Below are 21,083 nucleotides of genomic sequence, written 5' to 3'. Positions count from 1 at the left end.
ATTTGCTGCCCTGTAATTATTATCACCATCTTTTATATCAGCCAGGTTAAAGAAAATCCTATACACAGAACTCAATAGTATACAGTGCTTTGCAAAAGTATTTGGCCCTCTGGAACTTTTCAACCTTTTCCCACATATCATGCTTCAAACATAAAGATACCAAATGTAAAGAATCAACAAGTGGAACACAATTGTGAAGCTGAGCAACATTTATTGGTTATTTAAAATTTTTGTGGAAATTCTAAAAACTGAAAAGTGGGGCGTGCAATATTATTCGGCCCCTTTACTTTCAGTGCAGCAAACTCACTCCAGAAGTTCATTGTGGATCTCTGCATGATCCAATGTTGTCCTAATTGCCTAATGATGATAAATATACCGTATTTTCTGATGTATAAGACGACTGGGCGTATAAGACGACCCCCAACTTTTCCATATAAAATATGGAATTTAGGATATACTCGCCGTATAAGACGGGGGTCAACTTATACGCCCAGTCATCTTATACGGTGTTTGCGGTGCGTATGATTCCCAGGGTCTGGAGGAAAGGAGACTCTCCTTCAGGCCCTGGGATCCATATTCATGTAAAAAAAAGAATAAAAATAAAAAATATGGGTATACTCACCCTCCAACGTCCCCTGGCTCTCAGCGGTGCAAGCGGCAGCCTCCGTTCCTAAGAATGGATTGAGCCTAGTACCTGCGATGACGTCGCGGTCGCGTTACCGGTCGCATGACCGCAACTTCATCGCAAGACCTACACTCAATGCATTCTTAGAAACGGAGGCTGCCGCTTGCACTGCTGAGAGCCAGGGGCCGCCGGAGGGTGAGTATATCCATATTTTTTATTTTTTATTTTTATTCTTTTTTTTTTAACATGAATATGGATCCCAGGGCCTGAAGGAGAGTCTCCTCTCCATCAGACACTGGTAACCATCCAGGATTGCTCCCTGCACATGCCGTACCCAGCTTATAAGACGACCCCCCAATTTTAAGACGATTTTCAGGGGTTAAAAAGTCATCTTATACGCTGGAAAATACGGTAATCCACCTGTGTGCAATGAAGTCTCCGTATAAATGCACCTGCTCAGGGTTCTGTTTGAAGCACAGAGAGCATAATGAAGACCAAGGAACACAACAGGCAGGTCCGTGATACTGTTTTTGAAAAGTTTAAAGCTGGATTTAGGTACAAAATGATTTCCAAAACTTTTAACATCCCAAGGAGCACTGTGCAAGCGATCATATTGAAATGGAAGGAGTATAATACCACTGAAAATCTACCAAGACCCGGCCATCCCTCTAAATTTCATCACAAACAAGGAGAAGACTGATCAGAGATGCAGCTAAGAAGCCCATGATCACTCTGGATGAACTGCAGAGATATACAGCTGAGGTGGGACAGTCTGTCCATAGGACAACAATCACACGTACACTGCACAAATCTGGCCTTTATGGAAGAGTGGCAAGAAGAAAGCAATTTCTCAAAAATATCCATAAAAAGTGTTGTTTAAAGTTTGCAACAATGCACCTGGGAGACACACCAAACATGTGGAAGAGGTGCTCTGGTCAGATGAAATCAAAATCGAACTTTTTGGCTACAATGCCAAACGATATGTTTGTTGTAAAGGCAACACAGCTCATCACCCTGAACACACCATCCCCTGCCAAACATGGTGGTGACAGCATCATGGTTTGGACCTGCTTTTCTTCAGCAGGGACAGAGAAGATGGTTAAAATTGATGGGAAGATGGATGGAGCCAAATACAGGACCATTCTTGAAGAAAACCTGTTGTAGTCTGCAAAAGACCAGGGACTGGGACGGAGATTTGTCTTCCAACAAGACAATGATCCCAAACATAAAGCAAAATCTATAATGGAATGGTTCACAAATAAACGTATCCAGGTGTTAGAATGGCCAAGTCAAAGGCCAGACCTCAATCCAATCGAGAATCTGTGGAAAGAGCTGAAAACTGCTGTTCACAAACGATCTTCATCAAACCTCACTGAGCGCGAGCTGTTTGCCAAGGAAGAATGGGCAACATTTTCAGTCTTTCGATGTACAAAACTGATAGAGACATATCCCTAGCAACTTGCAGCTGTAATTGCAGCAAAAGGTGCCGCAACAAAGTAATAAGTTAAAGGGGACGAATAATATTGCAAGTCCCACTTTTCAGTTAATGAATTTCAACAAAAATTTAAAATAGTCAATAAATTTCGTTCAACTTCACAATTGTGTTACACTTGTTGTTGATTCTGCACCAAAAATTTACATTTGGTATCTTTACGTTTGAAGCATGATATGTGGGAAAAGATTGAAAGATTCCAGGGGGCCGAATACTTTCACAAGGCACTGTACACTCACCGGCCACTTTATTAGGTACACCATGCTAGTAACGGGTTGGACCCCTTTTGCCTTCAGAACTGCCTCAATTCTTCGTGGCATAGATTCAACAAGGTGCTGGAAGCATTCCTCAGAGATTTTGGTCCATATTGACATGATGGCATCACACAGTTGCCGCAGATTTGTCGGCTGCACATCCCAAAGATGCTCCATACAAGGCAGGATGGATCCATGCTTTCATGTTGTTTACGCCAAATTCTGACCCTACCATCCGAATGTCGCAGCAGAAATCGAGACTCATCAGACCAAGCAACGTTTTTCCAATCTTCTACTGTCCAATTTCGATGAGCTTGTGCAAATTGTAGCCTCAGTTTCCTGTTCTTAGCTGAAAGGAGTGGTACCCAGTGTGGTCTTCTGCTGCTGTAGCCCATCTGCCTCAAAGTTCGACACACTGTGCGTTCAGAGATGCTCTTAGGCCTACCTTGGTTGTAACGGGTGGTGATTTGAGTCACTGTTGCCTTTCTATCAGCTCGAACCAGTCTGCCCATTCTCCTCTGACCTCTGGCATCAACAAGGCATTTCCGCCCACAGAAATGCCGCTCACTGGATTTTTTTTCTTTTTCGGACCATTCTCTGTAAACCCTAGAGATGGTTGTGCGTGAAAATCCCAGTAGATCAGCAGTTTCTGAAATACTCAGACCAGCCCTTCTGGCACCAACAACCATGCCACGTTCAAAGGCACTCAAATCACCTTTCTTCCCCATACTGATGCTCGGTTTGAACTGCAGGAGATTGTCTTGACCATGTCTACATGCCTAAATGCACTGAGTTGCCGCCATGTGATTGGCTGATTAGAAATAAAGTGTTAACAAGAAGTTGGACAGGTGTACCTAATAAAGTGGCCAGTGAGTGTATATAAGATTTGTATTAAAAAATTCAGACTGCCATTAATGTACACAGAAATTTTGCAATAGGGAAGTTGCACATAGTAAGTAAAAACTAAGTCTTTGTGGGTGTTTGTTTGCTTCTGTTTGCCCTTTTTGCGACCTTAGAGCCTATTTCATAATTCATTTTCTTGTTAAAAATGTAATTTTTCACCTTTTGTGTGTCACTGTAGATTTCCCAAATTAAGATAGATCTGTGACATTGTGTTAGGTCACTTCAGATTGACATCTCAAAAGGAAACTGTCACGATACACTTTTGAATGCATGGCAGTTCTGGTTCCACTGTGACTTAAATGCAGCTTTCAGGCCATGAGGGGTTAATGTCAGTTTCCTTTGCTGGCAGTGTGCTGTAATTGCAGAGTTGCTCAGACAGCTGATGTGGGTGGTGACCTTTCACACCATCCTTTAAATAGTCACCTGATGGTTCAGCTGACTGTCGGTGATAGAGCAATCTATGTTGACCAAGTCTCAAGTAAGGAGCTCTCTGACTGCAGTGATGAATCAGCTGGTTTCGTGGAGTTGGTCCGGGTGCCTTTCTTCGGCTGTGCAGTGCTTTGCAGCAGAGAAAGTTGTTAAGCTAAGTTTGGTATTTTTTCCTTGTCTGTCTCATGTTTCTCACTGTCCCCTGTGTTGTACCATCTGCAATGGTGAGACTAGCACCCTTGCCGGACAGTGCACTACCCAGGCCAGTGCGAGGTGACAGTGAGGGACGAGGCTCCTGACAGCGGCTAGGGAAGGCCCCACTTAAGGTATTAGAGGAGTGCAGGGACAGGCTCAGGTTGGAGCTCAGGAAGTATCCATCCCTCATTCCCTATCAGTAGGGCCTTCCTCTCCCCATTTCTCTCCCGTTGAGTTTGTGTTGTGCCGTCCGCTGTCCGATCCCCTGTTGGGTCGTTACATTCCTTGACAGAAGTGCTTCAATTCATAAGAGTAGCAGATAATTGCTAGTTGTACATTGCCCAGATATATTGTTTTAATCATATTGATGAGTAGATAAAAAACTGGAGAGACAATTAGCACAATAGTTTCTAATTCGGGTTAAAAATGGAAAGTAAGAAGTGAATCATGCTTACTTTATGGGGTTGTGAGAGTCACCCTATATCACCTTAGAAAGCTGGCTGCTGCAGATCCACAATATAGATAAAATTGTGAGACTGGAAGTGAGTGGGTATAAATCCATGCTGCCAATGGTCCAGAATCGAATGGGAGATCGGACAGGTTTAAATGTGATTTTTATTTATCAACATGCTTTGAATTAAACATACTGTTAGGGTTGGCGGAACGCAACAAGTATATTGAGTAGTAGGTGCGTTTGCAACCCGATGTCCACCGTGCTGGAGAGAACCTGCTGCTAGTAAAAGACCGAACTATATGGCGGTATAAGCGAGCTCTGTTAATTCACAGATTCGCTTGAGAAAGAGAACGCTGTGCCCTGTTAACCTCACAGTGGAACAGCTACCTAATAGAGCCGACAGTGGTCATGCTGTCAGCATAGCACACACAAACTCTTCAACGGAGGTGCCGGTATTCTAGGGGCTTATTTCAGCCAAACCCTGAATCCACATGCAGGCATGACCACACTGGCACTGAGCTCATAACTTAGGTTAATACTAGTGCATGGCCGTGCGGCCATGCAAACCTTTTATAGCTGCAGCAACTTCAGGACCTTCCTAGAGGACCAATGGGAGCTGCTGCAGTACCTGTGCATGTGACTCCCAACCTCCAATGAGAGGTCTTACCCTGGACATGCTCAGAAGGGGAAAAGCAGTACTTAGTCCCAGAGACGTCTGCTCGCCACTGACCAGTACTGGCTACAATGGCTGGGCCTGGAAAGACAGCAGTAATCAGCCGCACCATATCAGACTGAGGCAGGCGCTGGGACCGATGTCTCCGCCGAGCAGGCTCCACTGCAGCTGGAGAAGAATGAAAGACTGCAGCGGAGATGGATTGAGATTCCCCCTGTGCAGAGGCGGGAACTCGACCCCTAACACATACTTCTTCATCAGGACCAACTGCATTTGCAAGTAAAAAGACATTTAAACCTTTCCGGTTTCCTAATTCATTCTGGACCCTTGGCAGTGCGGATTTATACACACTAATTTATATTCTTACGTGTTAATAATATTGATGTCATACTTTCATTCTCTACTTTTGTCAAAAGCAAGTTTTCGGAGCTTAGATTTCTTAGTGACCATGAAGAACATTTCACTGCAGCACTCTGCTATTCAATACTATATGGATTATTGCCAAAATACGAACAACAAATATAAAGGGGCATTCCGATCCATCAAAGATATCATGCATGGGAGCAAAAATCACCAAGTACTGAAGTCATATACATAGGTTACAGGTGACAAGTGTAAATAACTAGAAGTTCATAGATTAAAGCACATGAAAAAATTCAGTTCACATAGAAGATCAGGAGGGTAAAAGGGAGAATAGAAAGAGTAACTATAGATGTGCCGGCGTTATATGAACTACAAGTTACTTGAATTTTGTGAATTCACAAAAAGGAGTCAGACAATCAAAGCGCACAAGTGTCCATATATATACTAATATCACTCACAGTCGCAAATTGGTAGTAAGATTTGCAACTTACCCAGGGGTGGATTAAGGGTAGCCAGGGCACCGGGCTGTTCAGACACTGTGTGCTCCCACCCCGGTCATGTGATGGGGTCATGTGATGGGGTCATGTGATGGGGGTCATGCGACAGGGTCATCATATACCTGAACCAGATTATTCCAGAAAAATAGTTGCTGTGTGAAACTATAACCTGTCAAACATCCATTGATCTAGTCAATTTACCCTTCTGTTCAGTATATAGTGTATAGTGTCAGTGTATAGGTAACACTGACTCACCAGTGACGTCTCTAGGTGAAGTCCTTCATCTTTCATCCAGCACAGACCGCCCGCCACCATTTCATCCAGTCAGGACTCGTCTCTGCAGGAAATAATAGTTATCTCGAGCTCTGCTTGTAGAACACATTACTTAATTTTTCCCAAGTTCTACATTACACTACATGAAGAAAAAGAGGCGACATAGTGTCACTCTACACAGTAACAGGACCGCCCCCCCATTTAAAACAGGGTCCTCAAAAAATAAAATAAATACATCACTGCAGTAATAATATCCCTTAATTAGCCCCTATGGTAATAATAATATCCCCCATCCTGGCCCCGTGTATCACATTCCTGGCTCCAGCCATATGTTCTCCCATCCTGCCCTCATGAGTATCCATCCTATCCCATCAGTCTCCACCGTATCCATCCTGCCCCATGATCCTGCACGATCTGTCTCCAATCCTGCCCCATGTCTTTCATTTTGCCCCATGTTTCCAATCATGCCCCGTATCTACATTTAGCCCATGTCTCCAGTCCTGCCCCCAGTGTGTCCAGCATCTCTGCCCCCAGTATCCAGCATTCTTGCCCCCAGTGTCCAGCATCTCTGCACCCAGTGTCCAGCATCCTGCCCCCAGTGTGTCAGCATCCTGCCCCAGTGTTTCCAGCAACTCTGCCCCCAATGTGTCCAGCATCTCTGCCCCAATGTGTCCAGCATCCTGCCCCCAGTGTGTCCAGCATACTACCCCCAGTGTGTCCAGCATCCTGCCACCAGTGTGTCCAGCATCCTGCCACCAGTGTGTCCAGCATCCTGCCCCCAGTGTGTCCAGCAATCTGCCCCAGTGTGTCCAGCAATCTGCCCCAGTGTGTCCAGAAATCGGTCCCAGTGTATCCAGCATGTTGCCCCCAGTGTCTCCAGCTTATTGCCCCCAGTGTGTCCTGCATTCGGCCCCAGTGTGTCCAGCATATTACCTCCAGTGTGTCCAGCAATCTGCCACAGTATGTCCAGCATATTGCCCCAGTGTGTCCAGCAATCTGCCCCAGTGTCTAACTCCAGCATATTGCCCCCAGTGTGTCCAGCAATCTGCCCCAGTGTCTGACTCCAGCATATTGCCCCCAGTGTGTCCAGCAATCTGCCCCAGTGTCTGACTCCAGCATTTCACCCCCAGTGTGTCCAGCAATCTGCCCCAGTGTCTCCAATATTGCCCCCAGTGTGTCCAGCAATCTGCCCAAGTGTGTCCAGCATATTACCCCCAGTGTGTCCAGCAATCTGCCACAGTATGTCCAGCATATTGCCCCAGTGTGTCCAGCAATCTGCCCCAGTGTCTGACTCCAGCATATTGCCCCCAGTGTGTCCAGCAATCTGCCCCAGTTTCTGACTCCAGCATATCGCCTGCAGTGTGTCCAGCAATCAGCCCCAGTGTCTCCAGCATTGCCCCCAGTGTGTCCAGCAATCTGCCCCAGTGTCTCCAATATTGCCCCAGTGTGTCCAGCAATCTGCCCCAGTGTGTCCAGAAATCGGTCCCAGTGTATCCAGCATGTTGCCCCCAGTGTCTCCAGCTTATTGCCCCCAGTGTGTCCTGCATTCGGCCCCAGTGTGTCCAGCATATTACCTCCAGTGTGTCCAGCAATCTGCCACAGTATGTCCAGCATATTGCCCCAGTGTGTCCAGCAATCTGCCCCAGTGTCTAACTCCAGCATATTGCCCCCAGTGTGTCCAGCAATCTGCCCCAGTGTCTGACTCCAGCATTTCACCCACAGTGTGTCCAGCAATCTGCCCCAGTGTCTCCAATATTGCCCCCAGTGTGTCCAGTAATCTGCCCCAGTGTGTCCAGCATATTACCCCCAGTGTGTCCAGCAATCTGCTGCAGTATGTCCAGCATATTGCCCCAGTGTGTCCAGCAATCTGCCCTAGTGTTTCCAGCAATCTGCCCCAGTATGTACAGCATATTGCCCTAGTGTGTCCAGCAATCTGCCCCAGTATGTACAGCATATTGCCCCCAGTGTGTCCAGCAATCAGCCGCAGTGTCTCCAGCATTGCCCCCAGTGTGTCCAGCAATCAGCCCCAGTGTCTCCAGTATTGCCCCCAGTGTGTCCAGCAATCTGCCCCAGTATGTCCAGCATATTGCCCAAGTGTGTCCAGCAATCTGACCCAGTGTGTCCAGCATATTACCCCCAGTGTGTCCAGCAATCTGCCCCAGTATGTCCAGCATATTGCCCTAGTGTGTCCAGCAATCTGCCCCAGTGTCTGACTCCAGCATATTGCCCCCAGTGTGTCCAGCAATCTGCCCCAGTGTCTGACTCCAGCATATTGCCCCCAGTGTGTCCAGCAATCTGCCCCAGTGTGTCCAGCAATCTGCCCCAGTGTGTCCAGAAATCGGTCCCAGTGTATCCAGCATGTTGCCCCCAGTGTCTCCAGCTTATTGCCCCCAGTGTGTCCTGCATTCGGCCCCAGTGTGTCCAGCATATTACCTCCAGTGTGTCCAGCAATCTGCCACAGTATGTCCAGCATATTGCCCCAGTGTGTCCAGCAATCTGCCCCAGTGTCTAACTCCAGCATATTGCCCCCAGTGTGTCCAGCAATCTGCCCCAGTGTCTGACTCCAGCATATTGCCCCCAGTGTGTCCAGCAATCTGCCCCAGTGTCTGACTCCAGCATTTCACCCCCAGTGTGTCCAGCAATCTGCCCCAGTGTCTCCAATATTGCCCCCAGTGTGTCCAGCAATCTGCCCAAGTGTGTCCAGCATATTACCCCCAGTGTGTCCAGCAATCTGCCACAGTATGTCCAGCATATTGCCCCAGTGTGTCCAGCAATCTGCCCCAGTGTCTGACTCCAGCATATTGCCCCCAGTGTGTCCAGCAATCTGCCCCAGTTTCTGACTCCAGCATATCGCCTGCAGTGTGTCCAGCAATCAGCCCCAGTGTCTCCAGCATTGCCCCCAGTGTGTCCAGCAATCTGCCCCAGTGTCTCCAATATTGCCCCCAGTGTGTCCAGCAATCTGCCCCTGTGTGTCCAGCATATTACCCCCAGTGTGTCCAGCAATCTGCCTCAGTGTCTGACTCCAGCATATTGCCCCCAGTGTGTCCAGCAATCTGCCCCAGTGTCTCCAATATTGTCCCCAGTGTGTCCAGTAATCTGCCCCAGTGTGTCCAGCATATTACCCCCAGTGTGTCCAGCAATCTGCTGCAGTATGTCCAGCATATTGCCCCAGTGTGTCCAGCAATCTGCCCTAGTGTTTTCAGCAATCTGCCCCAGTATGTACAGCATATTGCTCTAGTGTGTCCAGCAATCTGCCCCTGTATGTACAGCATATTGCCCCCAGTGTGTCCAGCAATCAGCCGCAGTGTCTCCAGCATTGCCCCCAGTGTGTCCAGCAATCAGCCCCAGTGTCTCCAGTATTGCCCCCAGTGTGTCCAGCAATCTGCCCCAGTATGTCCAGCATATTGCCCAAGTGTGTCCAGCAATCTGCCCCAGTGTGTCCAGCATATTACCCCCAGTTTGTCCAGCAATCTGCCCCAGTATGTCCAGCATATTGCCCTAGTGTGTCCAGCAATCTGCCCCAGTGTCTGACTCCAGCATATTGCCCCCAGTGTGTCCAGCAATCTGCCCCAGTGTCTGACTCCAGCATATTGCCCCCAGTGTGTCCAGCAATCTGCCCCAGTGTCTTCAATATTGCTCCCAGTGTGCCCAGCAATCTGCCCCAGTGTGTCCAGCATATTACCCCCAGTGTGTCCAGCAATCTGCCCCAGTATGTCCAGCATATTGCCCCAGTGTGTCCAGCAATCTGCCCCAGTGTCTGACTCCAGCATATTTCCCCCTGTGTGTCCAGCAGTCTGCCCCAGTGTCTGACTCAGCATATTGCCCCCAGTGTGTCCAGCAATCTGCCCAAGTATCTACAGCATTGCCCCCAGTGTGTCAAGCAATCTGCCCCATTGTCTCCAGCATTGCCCCCAGTGTATCCAGCAATCTGCCCCAGTGTGTCCAGCATATTACCCCCAATGTGTCCAGCAATCTGCCCCAGTATGTCCAGCATATTGCCCCCAGACAGTGTCCAGCATTCTGGCCCGGGCCCCCTGGATTGCCGTTCGCAAAAGAAAACAAAAAAAAGAGTTCTCCTCACCTGACCTGCGCTCCAGCAGCGAAGCTCCCTCCAGCAGCACGCACTCACAGGCGACTGACAATGACATCAGATGCCGGCGACGTCTAGCCAACTTCAGCTGCCAGCCTCCAGTTGGCTGCCGGCTTAACTATTGACGTGTGGGCACGCACCCGCACGTCAATAGGCGAAACTGCTGCAGCGCCGGTAGGGGCCTGGAGAGCAGATGAGACGGGGCCCGATGCGGGCCCCCTCTGCCCACCGGGCCCATATGCCAGTCAGGGCAGTAATGCCCTGATGGCGGCGGGCAATCTGAGCGGTAGCCCAGGGCCCCCCACACCACTGGGCCGTAGGCTACTGCCCAGATTGACCCTATTGTAATCTGCCCCTGAACTTACCCATGGTGCATGGAGATGCAACGCCCCGCACTGCCCCGACGCATGTTTTGCTTTCGTTTTCACAAGGGGAAGTGGTTCAAGTTTTAAGAACTTAAATTTGTTGGTGACCACCGCAGGACGGTGTTGTTCAATTCTGTATGGGATATAGCAGGTTTTCCGCTATTGATGGTATGCAGTAAATCTATGAATTGTTGCTACGTTACTATTTTCCAATAATTCTTATTCCCTTTATTTTATTTTGTACAGGTTTTGAATCCATATTACATTTTTCAAGCTTATTCTTTGAGTTTATGGTTTGCTATTGCCTACTATGAGTATACTGCAGTTCTTCTTGTGATAACCTTGCTTTCCATTGCTGCCACAATATTTAATATGAGGACGGTAAGTAATCTTAAAGCTGTAATGTCTAGGCATCATATATATACCTATACAGCTTTGGCAAAAATTAAGAGACCACTGCAAAATGTTCAGTTTGTCTAATTTTTCTCTTTATAGGTATATTTTTGAGTAAAATGTAAATTGTTCTTTTAGTCTACAATCTTCTGATAACATGTCTCCAAATTTTTAAGCAATAAATTTTGTTTTTTTCTAAAAAATAGAAATGGTCAAAATTAAAAAAAAACCAGTGCTTTCAGACCTCAAATAATGCAAATAAAATAAGTTCATAATCAATAAGCAATTCTAATGTTTTAATTCAGGAAGCGTTCAAAAATCAACATTCTGTGGAATAACCATGATTTTTAATCACAGCTTTCATGGGTCTTGGTATGCTTCCACCAGCCTTTCACACTGCTTCTGGTGCAAAAATGTGAGCAGTTCTTCTTTGTATGATAATGTATTCAATGGGGTTCAGGTCTGGAGATTGGGCTGCCCATGGCAAGGTTTTGATGTGGTAGTCTCTTAATTTTTGCCAGAGCTGTTTATATAAATATACAGTATATATGGCAAATTATACTGTATATATATATATATATATATATATATATATATATATATATATATATATATATATATATATATATATATATACCAGCACCACCTAAGATGAGTAAAGCAAATGAGAAATGATTTCATTATAAACAGGCAAAGAATACGGTAGCACTCTGTAACGAGGTGCAGTATATGCAGAATATATGAATTTTAAATGCAATTAATTAGAAATATCGAATCGAGTTGAGAGAAATCAATGTGAGTCAAATTTCCTGAAATCTGCAGGTCCCACTAAATTTGAACAAGGTGTGCTTTGATTTGTAGAAAATTCTTGAGAAAAGGTTATCACAGTTTTAAACATTGTATTTGATTTTACCTTCACAGACTGCTGCATGGGCTTCCCCATCATATCTTGTAGCTGTATGCTAGTCTCTTTTTCTCACTGTTTCAGGAAAAGTTATTAAATTATGGAAATTACAAGACTGAAGAACATTTTAACTTAATTGCCAATGATAAAAAATGCAACACATTTTTTAAAACATCTTGATTTATTTATTAACAAGTATGAGCACTGCATTCAGAATTAAATGCATTTACATGCCTTGGTATGCTGTCAATGAAGTTATTAATGATTGGAGAATGTTCTACTACCCTGAATGCACTTGGGCAAGATCCACTGCTGGCAGATCCCTTTGCAATTTCCAACTTATGATGTTCCAAATGTGCTTAATGGAAAACAAAGCAAGGATAGGTTATGCAGGCATCTCACAGTAGCATGAACAACATGCAGACTTTCATTGTCATATTGAAAAAGGTTGAAATGAAGCCACATGACAAACAGTGTCAAAGTTCAAAAGGTTAACACTTGGTGCGGCACATGATATACACAAAATCAGTAAAATCAATATTTATGTTAATAAATGGACAGCATAAATAATATTTTTCTATTTTACAGCTATAAGACCAGAAGCAAAATTAAAAAAGAGAACAGAAAAAATAGAGAGAAGTAAAAAAAAAGGAGAGAAAAAAAAAAAGTGTTTTGATAATCCTCGAGGAGAACCCAGGCTGAAAAAAAACAAGGAGGGAAATCCTCACAACTTGTATTACCCGTTGAGCTAATTTGACCAGTGAAGAAAAGAAAGAAAAATGATCAAGGAAAATTATTTATACTGTATATAAACATGATTTACTAAAAAAAGAATAAAAAACAAAAATGAAGAGGGAAAAAAAGAAAGGGAAAACCGCTTTAATAACACCAAAAAAGGTCTAATTTAATAGTCCCAACTAATATTTTCAACCTGTCATCCTATGAGTTAGCAAATGATGAGAAATCACTACTCTCTAAAGGACTATCATTTTGCCCCACCAATAGAATCAGAGATTTCAATCTCTTTCTAGATTTTCAAGTCTTCATTAGAAAGATGACATTAAAAATACATTTTCTCCTCACTTAATCTAGATGCATTAACATATTGATAGATATCTCTGGACCAATAGATCCAGCAGCTTAAGAACTTCTCCATCTGGACGTCCCCATTAATTCAAATTTATATCCACTTGAGAGCAAAGGGCACCATATCAATGTATTCCACAACACCTTTTAAAACAGCTTAAGAAATTATCCACTTCTTTCACCACTAGATCTACTAATAATGAAAAATATTTTATCAACCATAATAATGGGAATTTTAACCCCTTACTGACCTTGGACGGGATAGTACGTCCGAGGTCAGCTCCCCTGCTTTGATGCAGGGCTCCGCGGTGAGCCCGCATCAAAGCCGGGACATGTCAGCTGTTTTGAACAGCTGACATGTGCCTGCAATAGCGGCGGGTGAAATCGTGAATCACCCGCCGCTATTAACTAGTTAAATGCCGCTGTCAAAGGCAGACAGCAGCATTTAACTACCGCATCCGGCCGGGTGGCCGGATATGAGCGCATCGCCGACCCCTGTCACATGATCGGGGGTCAGTGATGCTTCTCCATTGTAACCATAGAGGTCCTTGAGACCTCTATGGTTACTGATCGCCGGTAGCTGTGAGTGCCACCCTGTGGTCGGCGCTCATAGTACACCTGATTTTCTACTACATACAGTAGCAGTGAACAGCAGATTGCTGCTATGTAGCAGAGGCGATCGTGCTGTGCCTGCCTCTAGCCATGGAGGCTATTGAAGCATGGCAAAAGTAAAAAAAAAAAGTTTAAAAAAAATGTGAAAAAAATATAAAAGTTTAAATCACCCCCCTTTCGCCCCAATCAAAATAAATCAATAAAAAAAAAATCAAATCTACACATATTTGGTATCGCCACGTTCAGAATTGCCCGATCTATTAATAACAAAAGCATTAACCTGATCGCTAAAACGGCGTAACGAGAAAAAAATTCGAAACACCAGAATTACGTTTTTTTGGTCGCCGCGACATTGCATTAAAATGCAATAACGGGCGATCAAAAGAACGTATCTGCACCGAATTGGAATCATTAAAAACGCCAGCTCGGCACGCAAAAAAGAAGCCCTCAACCGACCCCAGATCATGAAAAATGGAGACGCTACGAGTATCGGAAAATGGCGCATTTTTTTAGCAAAGTTTGGAATTTTTTTTTCACCACTTAGGTAAAAAATAACCTAGTCATGTTAGGTGTCTATGAACTGTAGTGACCAGGAGAATCATAATGGCAGGTTTTAGCATTTAGTGAACCTAGCAAAAAAGCCAAGCAAAAAACAAGTGTGGGATTGCACTTTTTTTGCAATTTCACCGCACTTGGAATTTTTTTCCCGTTTTCTAGTACACAACATAGTAAATCCAATGATGTCGTTCAAAAGTACAACTCGTCCCGCAAAAAATAAGCCCTCACATGGCCAAATTGACGGAAAAATAAAAAAGTTATGGCTCTGGGAAGGAGGGGAGTGAAAAACGAACACGGAAAAACAAAAAATCCCAAGGTCATGAAGGGGATAAAAGGAATTTAACCACTGGGGAGAATTTAGCCCTAAAGTCTTTGGCCAGGAACACGACCATTGTAATTAGATCAGCTGATAAAGGAGGGGGCAGAGTGGTACAAAATCGCAATGATTATTGTAGTGAAGCTTATAGAATATTATCGGATACTAATATACCGAAACCTCCACTGATATTTTACCTTTTACCTTTTACCTTCAATGATACTTAATTATAATAATCTGATCATGGAAGGAGTTGTCAATAACATTTTCAGAAAAAAAAAAAAGAAATTTTTGTTTGTAAAACACTCGTCAATTCCTTTTTTCTATCACTTACCAAAAATTCACAAGGACCCTTCTAATCTCCCTGGAAGACCGATTATTTCAGGAATCAATTCACTTACCAGTAATCTTTCTGAATACATCGATAGAAAAATACAACCCTTGTTTCTAAATTAGCTAGTTTTCTACGAGACTTCACACATCTTAGGCCGGCCTCACACTCAGCGTATAAAAATACGGTCCATTTTTTACGGCCGTAATACGCAGAAAAGTCCCCAAAATAGTGGTCCGTATGTCATCCGTAGGCAGGGTGTGTCAGCGTATTTTGCGCATGGCATCCGCCGTATGTAATCCGTATGGCATCCGTACTGCGATATTTTCTCGCCGGCTTGCAAAACCGACATCTAATGGATTTATGTGCTCAAATGTTCGTTAAAAAATATATACAGTATATATATATATATATATATATATATATATATATAATATATATATATATATATATATATATATATATATATATATATATATATATATATATATATAATGTCATTGAGACACATATATATATATTCTGTATTTATATTTAATTCAGCGCAATATATGTGAAAAGCCGATAATTCAATTGCCGGCTTCTCATTTCTCCTTCACAAACCCGACAGGATATGAGACATGGTTTACATACAGTAAACCATCTCATATCCCCCTTTTTTTTGCATATTCCACACTACTAATGTTAGTAGTGTGTATGTGCTAAATTTGGGCGCTGTAGCTGCTAAAATAAAAGGTTAAATGACGGAAAAAATTTGGCGTGGGCTCCCGCGCAATTTTCTCCGCCAGAGTGGTAAAGCCAGTGACTGAGGGCAGATATTAATAGCCTAGAAGAGGGTCCATGGTTATTGCCCCCCCATGGCTACAAACATCTGCCCACAGCCACCCCAGAAAAGGCACATCTGGAAGATGCGCCTATTCTGGCACTTGGCCACTCTCTTCCCACTCCCGTGTAGCAGTGGGATATGGGGTAATGAAGGGTTAATGTCACCTTGCTATTGTAAGGTGACATTAAGCCAGATTAACCCCTTACTGACCTCGGACGTACTATACCGTCCGAGGTCAGCTCCCCTGCTTTGATGCAGGGCTCCGCGGTGAGCCCGCATCAAAGCCGGGACAAGTCAGCTGTTTTGAACAGCTGACATGTGCCCGCAATAGGCGCTGGCAGAATCGCGATCTGCCCGCGCCTATTAACTAGTTAAATGCCGCTGTCAATCGCAGACAGCGGCATTTAACTACCGCATCCGGCCGGGCGGCCGGATATGACATCATCGCCGACCCCCGTCACATGATCGGGGGTCGGCGATGCTTCTGAATGGTAACCATAGAGGTCCTTGAGACCTCTATGGTTACTGATCGCCGGTGGCTGTGAGCGCCACCATGTGGTCGGCGCTCACAGCACACCTGCAATTCTCCTACATAACAGCGATCTGATGATCGCTGTTATGTAGCAGAGCCGATTGGGCTGTGCCTGCTTCTAGCCTCCCATGGAGGCTATAGAAGCATGGCAAAAGTGAAAAAAAAAAGTTTTTAAAAATGTGAAAAAAATAAAAAAAACATAAAAGTTTAAATCACCCCCCTTTCGCCCCATCCTAAATAAATCAATAAAAAAAAAATCAAACCTACACATATTTGGTATCGCCGCGTTCAGAATCGCCCGATCTATCAATAAAAAAAAAGCATTAACCTGATCGCTAAATGGCGTAATGAGAAAAAAAATCGAAACGCCAGAAATACGTTTTTTTGGTCGCCGCGACATTGCATTAAAATGTAATAACGGGCGATCAAAAGAACGTATCTGCACCAATATGCTATAATTAAAAACGCCAGCTCGGCACGCAAAAAATAAGCCCTCACCTGACCCCAGATCACGAAAAATGGAGACGCTACGAGTATCGGAAAATGGCGCAATTTTTTTTTTTTTTTTTTTTTTGCAAAGTTTGGAATTTTTTTTCACCACTTAGGTAAAACATAACCTAGACATGTGAGGTGTCTATGAACTCGTACTGACCTGGAGAATCATAATGGCAGGTCAGTTTTAGCATTTAGTGAACCTAGCAAAATAGGCAAGCAAAAAACAAGTGTGGGATTGCACTTTTTTTGCAATTTCACTGCACTTGGAATTTTTTTCCCGTTTTCTAGTACACGACATGGTAAAACCAATGATGTCGTTCAAAAGTACAACTCGTCCCGCAAAAAATAAGCCCTCACATGGCCAAATTGACGGAAAAATAAAAAAGTTATGGCTCTGTGAAGGAGGGGAGCGAAAAACGAAAACGGAAAAACGAAAAATCCCAAGGTCATGAAGGGGTTAATAATGGAGAGGCGTCAATTATGACACCTATCCATTATTAATACAATTGTATGAAAGGGTTAAAAAACACACACACATTATTAAAAAGTATTTTAATGAAATAAACACACAGGTTGTTTTAATATTTTATTGCTCTCTCAATCCACCTGAAGACCCTCGCTTGGCAAAATAATAAACCAACAATATACATACCTGTATATGAACTCACATGAACTCGAAAGTGGGAACTTTTCCAAGGCTGCAGTTCATGAGAACATCCAGCAGAGGGCGCCTCACCGCGACTCAATGTAAGTACAGATCACCCAGCTTTCCTTTCAGCACCCGGGGTTTACAGGTACGAGCGAGTGTTTTAGCACAGCTCCTGCCTGTAAATTGATTTAACCCCTTCAGATGGATTTACTTCGTGGGACGTGACAGTTCATCAGAAGGTATGTATATTGTTGGTTTATTATTTTGCCAAGTGAGGGTCTTCAGGTGGATTGAGAGAGCAATAAAATATTAAAACAACCTGTGTGTTTATTTCATTAAAATACTTTTTAATAATGTGTGTGTGTTTTTTAACCCTTTCATACAATTAGATTAATAATGGATAGGTGACATAATTGACGCCTCTCCATTATAAATCTGGCTTAATGTCACCTTACAATAGCAAGGTGACATTAACCCTTCATTACCCCATATCCCACCGCTACACGGAAGTGGGAAGAGAGTGGCCAAGTGCCAGAATAGGCACATTATCCAGATGTGCCTTTTCTGGGGTGGCTGGGGGCAGATGTTTGTAGCCAGGGGGGGCCAATAACCATGGACCCTCTCTAGGCTATTAATATCTGCCCTCAGTCACTGGCTTTACCACTCTGGCGGAGAAAATTGCGTGGGAGCCCACGCCCATTTTTTCCGCCATTTAACCCTTTATTTTAGCAGCTACAGCGCCCAAATTTTGCACATGCACACTACTAACATTAGTAGTGTGGAATATGCAAAAAAGGGGGATATGAGATGGTTTACTGTAATGTCTCATATCATGTCGGGTTTGGGAAGGAGAAATGAAAAGCCGGCAATTGAATTACCGTCTTTTCTCTAACACCGGTGCGTATTTCTCGCAGGTCACACTGCTGGTCCATGTGGAATCCATATTTTTCTCGCCCCCATAGACTTTCATTGGCAATTTTTTTTGCGCAATACGGTGACAAACGCAGCATGCTGCGATTTCCTACGGCCGTACAAGACCGTATATTACGGATGCGTAATATACGGCAGATAGGAGCTGGGCCATAGAGATTCATTGGACTGTGTGTAATGCGAATTTTACGGACGTAGTTTATGCGCTCATACATCCATAAAACTCGCTAGTGTGAGGCCGGCCTTATTCAAATTTTACTGGGGATATACTGGAAACCACAATATGTTTTTTACGATGGATATATCAGCACTTTACTCTAATATTCTGCATAATATAGGTTTAATTTGCTTTAATAGCATCTTACCCTGGACACTAGAATATCTGACAACCAAAAAACCTTCAAACTGAAAGGTTTGAAATTTTTATTGGAGAATAGTTATTTCACTTTTGAGGGACATCAGTATCATGAAGTAAAGGGCACTGCAATGTGCTAAAAAGTAGCACTTATTTATGCTAACTTTTTCATGGGGATTTTTGAGGAATCATTTATTTTAAATGACACCTGGTGAAAACAATTTATTCCATACAAAATCTTCATTGATTATTTTGGACAATACCAATAATGATATCGAAATATTCATCAAACATATAAAAAATATTGATTGGGGTCTTTCCTCCCACCCCCTCTACAAATATGGTAGCATTAATTTTTTGGGATATTACCATATTTTCAAAAGATAGCTCTATCCTCATCAAAACCTTCTTCAAGGAAGTTGATACGAACAGCTACAGTGGGTACGAAAAGTATTCAGACCCCTTTAAATTTTTCACTCTTTGTTTCATAGTAGCCATTTGGTAAATTCAAAAAAGTTCATTTTTTCACATTAATGTACATTTTGCACCCCATCCTGACTGAAAAAAACCCAGAAATGTAGAAATGTTTGCAAATTTAACAAAAAAGAAAAACTGAAATATCACATGGTCATAAGTATTCAGACCCTTTGCTCAGACAGTCATATTTAAGTCACATGCTGTCAATTTCCTTGTGGTCCTCCTTGAGATGGTTCTACTCCTTCATTGGAGTCTAGCTGTGTTTAATTAAACTAATAGGACTTGATTTGGAAAGTTACACACCTGTCTATATAAGACCTCACAGCTCACAGTTCATGTCAGACCAAATGAGAATCTTGAGGTCAAAGGAACTAGCCATGGAGCTCAGAGACATAATTTTGGCAAGGCACAGATCTGGCCAAGGTTACAACAGAATTTCTGCAGTACTCAAGGTTCCTAAGAGCACAGTGGCCTCCATAATCCTTAAATGGAACAGGTTTGGGACCACCAGAAGTATTCCTAGACCTGGCCATCCAGCCAAACTGTGCAATCATGGGAGAAGAGCCTTTGGTGAGAGTGGTAAAGAAGAACCCCAAGATTACTGTGGCTGAGCTCCAGAGATGCAGTAGGGAGATGGGAGAAAGTTCCACAAAGTCAACTATAACTGCAGCCCTTCCCCAGTTAGGCCTTTATGGCAGAGTGGCCCGACTGAAGCCTCTCCTCAGTGCAAGATATATGAAAGCCCCCATAGAGTTTACTAAAAAAAAACACATGAATCCCAGACTATGAGAAATAAGATTCTCTGGTCTGATGAGACGAAGATAGACCTTTTTGGTGATAATTCTAAGTGGTATGTGTGGAGAAAACCAGGAACTGCTCATCACTTGCCTAAAAGAATTCCAACAGTGAAACATGGTGGTGGCAGCATCATGCTATGGGGGTGTTTTTCAGCTGCAGGGATAGGATGACAGGTTGTCATTGAAGGAAACATGAATGCGACCAAGTACAGAGATATCCTGGATGAAAACCTCTTCCAGAGTGCTCTGGACCTCAGACTTGGCCGAAGGTTCGCCTTCCAACAAGTCAATGACCCTAAGCACACAGCTAAAATAACAAAGGAGTGGCTTCAGAACAACTCTGTGACCATTCTTGACTGGCCCAGCCAGAGCCCTGATTAAACCCAATTGAACATTTCTGGAGAGACCTGAAAATGGCTGTCCACCAATGTTCACCATCCAACCTGACGGAACTGGAGAGGATCTACAAGGAAGATTGGCAGATGATCCCCAAATCCAGGTGTGAAATACTTGTTGCATCATTCCCAAGAAGACTCATGGGTGTACTAGCTCAAAAGGGTGTTCCTACTCAATACTGAGCAAAAGGTCTGAATGCTTATGATCATGTGATATTTCAGTTTTTCTTTTTTAATAAATTTGCAAAAAATTCTTCATTTCTGTTTTTTTCAGTCGAGATGGGATGTACGGTGTACATTAATGTGAAAAAAGTTAACTTTTTTGAAATTACCAAAGGGTTCCAATGAAACAAAGAGTTAAAAATTTAAAGGGGTCTGAATAATTTCCATACCCACTGTACATACATTACAAAAGCAGCCATTACACCAAGTGGCTCAACAATATTCCTAACAATCAATTTTGTAAAATTAGAAAAAATTGTAGTCTAGCTGAGGATTTTAAACATCAGGCTGCTATCCTACAGGAGAGATTTTCCATTCAAAATTACCCAAATCAGCTAATTAAATGTGCATACGAAAACTCTTTGGTGATTAGTCAAGACTTCTTACTGATGAATAAGAACAAAAAAACAACGGTGAACAAATATATGTCCAACTTTATTGCACAATTTGATTCTCAACAAAGACAAATACGAGACATTTTTCAAAAAATTGGCATATATTATTAAATGACCCCATTTTGGGAAAAACTCTCCCTAGAAATCGAGGTATTACATTTCGCAGGGCTCCTACCATAAAAAAGCATTATATCACC

The 21,083-nt window shown here is 43.4% G+C and overlaps 1 protein-coding gene across 1 annotated transcript in view; it reads left to right on the top strand.

The window, feature by feature from the left end:
* LOC143808069 (putative cation-transporting ATPase 13A4) overlaps positions 1–21,083 on the top strand; it is a 361,151-nt gene that overhangs the window by 186,054 nt on the left and 154,014 nt on the right. The window contains exon 7 of the mRNA XM_077290326.1: positions 10,860–10,994. Coding sequence (XP_077146441.1) covers positions 10,860–10,994 — 135 coding nt within the window. The remainder of the gene's footprint in view (positions 1–10,859; positions 10,995–21,083) is intronic.

This window comes from Ranitomeya variabilis, chromosome 2 (assembly GCF_051348905.1).
Source record: "Ranitomeya variabilis isolate aRanVar5 chromosome 2, aRanVar5.hap1, whole genome shotgun sequence".
In the NCBI taxonomy this organism is placed as follows: Eukaryota; Metazoa; Chordata; class Amphibia; order Anura; family Dendrobatidae; genus Ranitomeya; species Ranitomeya variabilis.
This window is presented reverse-complemented; position numbering and strand designations above follow the sequence as displayed.